At 32.2% G+C, this 9763-nt stretch overlaps 1 protein-coding gene across 1 annotated transcript; it reads left to right on the plus strand.

Annotated features, from left to right (window-relative positions):
* Positions 1 to 8864: 8864 nt before the first annotated feature.
* On the plus strand, positions 8865 to 9479 carry LOC149137581 (protein CFDP2-like). The gene has a single exon (XM_089362671.1). It carries the CDS (start codon positions 8865 to 8867, stop codon positions 9477 to 9479), a length of 615 nt encoding a protein of 204 aa, XP_089218797.1.
* Positions 9480 to 9763: the final 284 nt, after the last annotated feature.

Here is a 9763-nt window from a genome sequence, read left to right on the forward strand (position 1 = left end):
TTCATTTATTTAGGAAGTACGTTGATCATTACTGGTCTTGATGATGAAATTTCAAATAGAATCAGCAAGGCTAGTGGTTCCTGTGATAGGCTTGACAAGCGTCTCTGACCATACCGTGGTATATTATTTCCAAATTAAAGTTGGGGTTTATAGTACATGTGGGCTGTTATCGTTGCTCTAGTGAAGCGAGACATTGGTTGTTTATCGTAGTGATTTTAGGAATTTGTAACGATATCATCAATATTGTCTTAGGAAAATTCTTGAGATAATTTAGAAAATTGTGATCAGATAATTTAGAAAATTGTGATCAGTGATCAGTACTTGAGAGAAGTGGTAGTAAGAGTGTAGAATCGAGGATTCTGCAAAGTCGTTTTAGATGGGGTAGACATTTTGTGAGGACAAAGAAATATGAACCCACAGTAGGGAAGAAGCCATAGCCACTCATAATAAAAAAAAGGAGTACTCGTGGAGTGCATCAGTGAAAACCTCAATAAATTGTAAGCACGACAGACCTGATATAATGATTTGGGATAGAGAAGAGAACCACAGTTGTGGAAATTACCTGCCCAGCGGATGTTAACATAAACCTGAAGATCAGTGAAAAAGAGAATATTTACGCTAAACTATAAAGAAATCTGCAGTTACTCTATCCAGATCACGAGTTCAGGTTTATACCTGTAATTATTGGACCTTGTGATATGCAGCACACTGCCTAAATACTAATCTTGAGAAATTAGGTTTCTCAAAACTAGAAAGGAGAAAACTAATTCGAAGACTATAGACCCAATCCAACACTGGAACTGTAAAAATCCGTAAAACTTTCCGGAAAGATATCATTTAAATATCTATAAGCATGTCTAGATATGCAACTATATGCATGAGAATACATACATAAAACAAAATATACAAATCTCACGTATACATACATGCGTACATACATAATACATACATACATACATACATACATACATACATACATACTTACATACATACATACATACATAAAGACAGACAAACAGAGAGACACACATACATACATACATAACTGTTTTTTCGTATTCGAGCAAAGAAATTGCTAGAAAGAATTATTGAAATGGGTAATTGATGATGCAATGTGAGACCCCTGAATGACTTGAGCCTGGCCAAAGATTCACACATTCTAATGCATTATACACAGCTGTGCTGGCTGGCAGAAGGAACATGTGCTACAATGAAGTCTTTCTGATATACCTTTTCAATCCTCCAATTGAAAGGCACATCTTTACCCAGGTTGTACATGTTCTGTTGTGAAAAATAGCCGTATCACAATTGACAAGGTATAAATTCCTGTGAGGTATCTGGTGGCTGACCAGGTTTGCATCGCTCAAGCATTTCCTCCGATAAATCACACGCATAAAAAGCAACATGCCGTCATTTTGCACAGATTCATTCTTTCTCAGCTTCTCCTGATCTATTAGTGCTTCATGCTCACTTTTTCAAACTTCGAACAACCGCTGAGCACTTTTTTCCTTCATCCATTACAGTCTTGTGCCTCTCTCTCTCTCTCTCAATCAACAACTGAAATCACTGTCTGTGGAAGAGCAATTCTGAGGCAGTCCTTGAACCACACTTTGGAGTTATGTGCTGACCTCCTATAACCATCCAGCTCAGCTCACCATTCAAAAGTTGTCGGCAATCTTAAACATACAGTAGTAAAGTAATTAAAAGTGTATACTGTATATAATTAGTATATTCTAGATTTTGGAAAAGCGTCCCTAAATTTTGTCATTTTCGTATTCTCTTTTCTTTTCCATCACCCAAAACCCAAACTTAATATTACATACATTGTAATGGGACATTAGCATAATATATGCTTAATTAATTGTTTATTTCATTATGAATTTTTGTCACATGATTTTTAAATTCTTTGTTATGTTTGGCTTTAGTTTAACCTTGTTATCGTATCCAAATTTTTAATAGATTTTTATGTTATACTGTTTAAAATAATTTTATTGCCAATTTTAAAACCATAACTTGTTAATTCAACAATGGCATATTGATTATTTTCCTTGATATTAGCAAGTCAAATTTCAAATACATTTTTTGAATACAGTTATACCGTTGCAGGACAGCAATTATCTTAATTAAAATTTCTGAACACAACTAGTGTAACGCAAAGATAAATCGTTGCTTTCAAATGAAAAATGAAAGTCAATGTGGTAGAATTAATTCACTTCTTTTATACACACACTGAACCAGTGCGATTGCAACGGGGTTACCTTTTATACTCGAAACTAACGATTTTCCTTTACAATATTAAAATGGTAATTCATTTGTAATAAATGTTGCACCAAACTTTTCTTGTAAATGGAAGAAGGATTTAGGAATATATTTTACATATGGTTATTTTCAAGAATACAAAGGATCTGGTTTTAACGAAAGTAGATTCAATATGTCGCCTAGTTTAATACATATGTCTAACAAGTGTAGACATTTAGTGGCTTCCAATCTTTTGCAGCCATTTGGGTCAGTAAAAATCTCGGCATAGATTCTTCCTCTTTCATACCATCAGACACTAATCTCAGTCATCGTCAATATTGGTTTCTTACTTAACACAGTATGTTTAAATATATTCAATGTATGAACACCATACTTTTTCTTTGCTGTCATCGATCCAATGAAGCATCACCGATTTACCGTCGAAATACTCTTCCATAGCATTTTTACCGTCTTTCAAAATAAAAGGACACTGGATAAGTCAAAAGAGAAGATATGACAACAATTTGAATTGTTCAGATCATAGTTCTGTTTCACCATAGATGACATTGGTTAAACGACTGCTGATTATAACTTCATAGTTGGGTTATAAATGTCTATAATTGCAAGCAATAGAGAGCTAGTTTAACCTCAGTTCAAGTAACCACTTTTGCTAATATAATTGGTCAAATATTCACATTTGCATTATACATATTGTATTTAATGTTATTATGATGTATCTATTTGGATAATTGTAATTTATGTAAAAGTTAAAGTGTTAAACTTCTGTCAGTTTGGAAAGCTTATTAAATTTAATCATAGCATTAAATAAATCGATCATGCATAATAGAATGATAATATTTTGCTTTAGATAAATCCAGTAAGAGGTAATCTAAAATAATTTCTAAAATTGGCACAAAGCCACACATTTCTAAAGGAGAAGCAGATTCGATGAAATCAATTAAGTAATACCTCAAACAAGCAGAATCAACATGACTTGATTTTAGCTCAGCAGTGAAAGGAATGAAAATAAACCTTAAAACTGAATTAATTTTTTCCGCTACCCAAGCGTTCAAAGAAATATAGACCAGTTAATTTCAATAATTAGTATAATTAAGGAATAAAGATTCAATAATTTGTATGCAAACAATTATGTTTGTTTTTGTTAATTATAAGGAATGTATTTTATACACTTTTGTACTTTCAAAATAAATTTTGTAAAACCTTATAGATATAAGTTTCAAGAAACGGATATTCCTAATACATGCTATTATTATTATTGCTGTTCTTGTTATTGTTATTATTATTAATATTACTATTGAAAAGGCGGCGGATCTGTCAGAATCGTAAGCAAGCTGGAAGAAATGTTTAGCGGTATTTCGCTCGCCACTACGTTCTGAGTTCAAATTCCGCCGAAGTCGAGTTTACCTTTCATTCTTTCAGGTTCAATAAAATAAGTACCAGTTAAATACAAGGGTCGATGCAATCGACTTTTACCCACCCTCCCACCAAGCTGACCTTGTCGCAAAAATTTGAAATTATTATTATTAATATTATTATTATTGTTGTTGTTGTTGTTGTTATTACTATTGAAAAGGTGGCGGAGAAATGTTTAGCTTTCTTTCGTCTGCAGCTACGTCCTGAGTTCAAATTCCGCCGAGATCGATCATTTTTGAATCGGGGTCGATAAATTAAGTACTAGTGTAACACTGGAGTCGACATAATGGACCCCAAAATTTCAGGCTTTGTGCCTTTTGTAAAAGGGATTATTATTATTATTATTATTATTATTATTATTATTATTATTATTATTATTATTATTATTATTATTATTGTTCAGTAGTTTTATTTTTACTACTCCGGAGAAAATTCTTAACGGCATTTCGTCTGTCCTTACATTCTAATGTCAAATTTCATCCCATAGGAGTCGATAAGTAGAAAGAATTATTATTATTATTGTGGCTGAATCTTTAGCAATCCAGACAAAATGCTTAGAAGTATTCTTTCTGACCTTATGCTATGAGTTCAAATGCCACCGAGGCTGAGTTCACCTTTAATCTTTTCAACATATCTAAAATATAGTGCCAGTCACATACCGGGATCGATCTTACCGACTTCCACCTATCCTCAAAAACTACTGGCTCTATATTAAAATGTGAAAATATTTTTATTATACGTGGGGCACTGTTTCTTAACTTCGAACATTTAATGAAAGCTTAGTCTCCCCTTTCATGAGCAGAGGGTTTTTTTCGCTAGAATTGATAAGTGGCCATCTCCGAATCAGATCTTAACCCATTACCAACCAGTGATCTCATATGAGATCACTTTAAAATTACAAATTTCGTAATTATCTGTCAATATTTACACATATCTAACGTTTTTGCTATATCTACTAGGTATATTTCTCTGATATTCAAATGAGGTTTGCTAATTTTTTACCCAATATCTCGCTTATTTCTATTTAAAATGGTATTTTGAAATGTTATTTTGAAATGTTATTTTGAAATGTTATTTTGAAATGTTATTTTGATCATTCCAGTGTGTTTCTACGGCTGTTTTATGCTAGAAATCAAAGTTTCATAAAAAAAATTCCAGTTAATAGAATTATGGGAGGTAATGGGTTAATCAACCGTTTTTATCGTTAAGAATGCGTCCTTTCATAAATTTTGATTGTTTAGCGTTAGAGCACCTACTGCGAAAATTATAGGTATTGAAGAGTTTCCCGTTCGAACTTTGACATAGAAAGGCCATAGTAGTACATGCTATTGTTGACAAATTTGAAGGTGGGAGGCATTATAAGTCAATGTATTTTACAACATAAATGAGGTTTACTAAATAGTGATAAAGCCAAGCTTTAACGGCAGAGAATCAATGGAATTTCAGGACATTATCCGGAAAACATATCGTTGTAGAGAGGCAGATTCGGTAGCTGGAGGAATGCTCTAGAACAAGGCTGGAACAAAATCGGGAGGAAAGTTGTGACTTTCACTTCAGAAATGAATTGTTAGAAAGCTGTACCTGAAAAGAGGAAAGCAAAGTTGCATACTCACTGTGATAAATTGACGTTACAGAATTGTCTTACGCATACACATATACGTACACACATTTATGCGTGTACGTCTGTTTATGTGTTTGTGCTTGTAAATAACAAACAAAGCAACATCAATACGTTATGAATATTATAACTATCATTATAATTGTATTAATTCGGTTGTAGCTGTATAGCGTTACTTAAATTTCGCATTAGCAGGCACGTTTAGATGTTAGCATGATATATTTGTTATACCTTAAAAGTTAAGTAACTGCATATGGCTTCAGCTGCACACACAATCAAACACAATTATATACATTCGGATATACATGTGTCTATACATATGCATACACATATATGTATGAATGTATACACATAATCACGTATATATGACATCATATGTGCTAAGATTACTGATATATGGTATTACAAATGCGTAATAGAGCATTCCAAAAAATAATTAGAGATAAGTTAAATGTAGTTATAATATAACCACTCATTTTTGTATTCTTTCGGCATCTGCTATCATCTTAAAAATACTTTATAATATTAAATTAATAGGATTATATGTATTCTAAATAACATTTTTATACTTTCATAATATATTAAGAAAATCTTTTTTTGCGCAGCTATTTTTTTTTATATCAGAAACAACATACCAATATATATCAATATGAGAAAACACATGAATTATTAGAATTGTAATTAGCTACAGAATAGAGATTCATTGTGCATTATATTTTAACAAACAAGCATATGTACACATCGCATTGTACACCTTCACAAACACGTGCAGATGACAAAGCCTTATATACTAAAACAGATATGAACACTCACATACACACGTGTGCTTGTTTGTATCAGTTTGATCCTTATTCTGTGAGCAGTGTATCTTCAACGTAATTGTGATATACATATATATATATATATATATATATGTGTGTGTGTGTGTGTGTGTGTGTGTGTGTGTGTGTGTGTGTATTGTTCAAACGAAAATAGAGACAATCTCCCCCTCACAGTCCAAGTATCATTTGGGCTATGCAACAGATATGAGGTTTCTTCATTTAGGAAATAAAAAAGTGATGCATTCATGCTTTATACACACACATACACACACAAACACACATACACACACATATATATATATGTATGTATATATATATATATATATATATATATATATATATATATATATATATATATATATATATATATATATATATATATATATGGGTGTGTATGAGTGTGTGTCTATGTATGTGTGTAGATATATATGCATACATATCATATATGTATATATATATATATATATATATATATATATACGTATATATATATATATATATATATATATATATATACGTATATATATATATATATATATATATATATATATATATATATATATATATATATATATATATATATATATATATATATATATATATATATATATATCGTATATTGCATGTGTGTATGTGTATGTATATGTATATACATATACATACGTTCATTACATACTTTCTGTATAGCTGCATACATACATATATACATGCATGCATACATACAGACATACATATCTTGATATATTTCAATATTTTAGGCTATTATACCATGCGTAATTAACTTCTCTACAGAAACAAACATCATAACACTTTGTTCCCAATTGTTTTCAATTTGATATCTTTTGTATATTTCATATGCGTATATGCGAAACTCCAGAAAAACATTCTGTTGAATAGAATCTTTAATCGTTTAGAATAAATTGCTGCAAGAAATTTAAGTATCATGCAAAATCATTTGTATTTAATCATATATGTGGGTGTTGAGATGTACATCTATTCTTTCTTTGTAAAAGTCTCAGAACTCTTGAAATTAACCAGATCAACAACAGTCTCTTCTGCTAACGGGCAGCTAGAAATATTCTGTGGTGCAGCCAGTTTATTCAGCGAGAATAAACTGTATAAATACCTTGCTTTATACTTCATAAGCACAAAACATTCTATAGTGTATTAATCAAAACACACACACACACACGCACACACACACGCACACACACACACACACGCACACACACACGCACACACACACACACACACACACATATATATATACAAAGATTGATAGACATATATGCACACATATACACACAGACGCGCTCACATACAGATATATTGAAGCACATATTTATGCTTGTTTTTGTTAGCTTGTTTGTGAAGGCATTCGTGCATGCACATGGGTGAGGACGTGAGGAGGAGGAGAGAGAGAGAGAGAGAGAGAGAGAGAGAGAGAGAGAGAGAGAGAGAGAAAGTATGTGAGCTAATGAGCCCAGCAGTAGACGGACAGAAAAGAAATTAAGAACAGCTATCAAAGTACTGTTTTCTGCCATTGATTGGAACTGACGTGTGCTCAATCATGTTGGACTGATGACAAAGTAGCGCTCTGCATGACCTGAGTATGGAAATAAAGCCAATAACTATATACAAATGGAATGTTGCATTAATCCATGTAGAGTATAGGCAAATACAATTGAGGCTTTCAACATTCCTTTCATTCTGTCGTGACTGACTAAATTCGGTCAAATTTATGCTTCTTACATCTGAAAATGTAACTGAAGTATCGAGTGAAAATAATAGAAACTATACTTGCTTCGAAGCAGATAAAAAAATATTAAAGGAAAAATGAATGTGATCGTGGACGACAATCGGAGAGAGTGAATGAAAATATGTTCAAGATATATCACCCTTATACGATTTTTAGTGCCCGTGGAAAAACAATTATGTTTGTTATTTTTCCCAGAGTTTTGTGTTCATATACTTGACTATCTTTGCTACTTGTTAAACTCGAGTTTAGGATTATTTAAACAATGCCATTATATTGTTAATCAGTGTTTTGCTGCATTGTTATCCTTAAGGAATGAATATTCACTTGTAGCGCTTTCATTAGTTTACACTTACAGACAATACGCTAACTCGACATTCATTTCTTTTCTACACTGCTTATGATTAAACTAATAAAAGCCGTATAACCGAGTTATATAAATACTAGCTGTAGAACGTTAAGGTGCATGTTTAATAGACAGATTGAATTGCTGTGACTGTATATTTAATAGATTGATTGCTGTGAGTATATAGATATATATAAATATATATATATATATATATATATATATATATATATATATATATATATATATATATATATATATATATATATATATATATATATATATATATATACATATATATATATATATATAATAGACTAACTGAATTACTGTGAGTAGATAGATAAAACCTAACAATAACCATGTTAATGATATTACATAAGGTCAGATATTATCGATTAAAGCTAAAATCAAAGCTCACATTTTACCGTTTTCAGGTATAACTTTATTTAGTAATACAATATTAAATATGGCCTTCCTTTCTTAAAACATTCGGACATGATTTGGGAGAGACTTAGCTAATATTTCTGGCAAAAATGGCTCTGAAACATTTTGTTCTGTGGTCTGCCCGGCAGGTGTCACAGGGCACCACAGCCTGGACCCGGTCGTCATCCCTCAGCTGTGAGCAAATTTAGGGTTAGATGCAAGCCTATGAATATAGGATGTTGGAATGCTCGGACGTTATTAGACAATGATTGTCTGAAATCTTGTCTGGAGAGAAGATCTGCGCTTGTTGCAAAAGAGTTACAACGATATGATATGGATGTTGTAGCGTTAGCCGAAACACGAATTCATGGAAAGGACAATGTCGTAGGGAAATCTCCTGAGTATCATTTATTTTGGAGCGGTAGAGAGGAGATTTATAAGAAAGAATCAGGAGTGGGATACGGTATCAAAATTAATCTGGTTTCAAAATTTGAGGAACTAACATGTGGTCATTGTGATCGTTTGATGTCTTTAAGACTTCCATTAAGAATAGGTCGCTATGCAACGCTCATAAGTGCATATTCTCCAACTATGAATTCATCAGAAGATGATAAAATTGCATTCTATCTATCACTTACAAAGATTATACGAAGTATACACCATGATGACAAAGTTGTCATTTTAGGTGATTTCAATGTTCACGTTGGTGCAGATTGGGAGACTTGGGGTGTATTAGGAAAGCATGGGGTTGGGAGTTCCAACAGTAATAGCTTACTACTGTCACAAATGTATGTAGAGCTGGATTTGTGTGTCATGAATACAATGCAGTTCTATATTTAAGAGATGAAGAATTTACATTATTTACATTTGACGGATATTTGTCCTCATCTTGTTTGTTGTTAACACAACGTTTCGATTGATATACCCTTCAGTCTTCAACAGGTGTCTTGGGGAAATTTCGAACCTGGTTTCTCATTCCTAAAGTATAACATTGAAAAATACCTTGGGAATGAGTACCCAGGTTCGAAATTTCCCCAAGACACCTGATGAAGGCTGGAGGGTATATCAATCGAAACGTTGTGTTAACAACAAACAAGATGACGACAAATATCCGTCAAATGTAA

This window comes from Octopus bimaculoides, chromosome 1, assembly GCF_046866305.1.
Source record: "Octopus bimaculoides isolate indiv1 chromosome 1, ASM4686630v1, whole genome shotgun sequence".
Lineage (NCBI taxonomy): Eukaryota > Metazoa > Mollusca > Cephalopoda > Octopoda > Octopodidae > Octopus > Octopus bimaculoides.

Excerpts from the sequence above, each read along its gene's own strand:
- LOC149137581 (XM_089362671.1), top strand. The coding sequence starts at position 8,865 with ATGAATATAGGATGTTGGAATGCTCGGACGTTATTAGACAATGATTGT.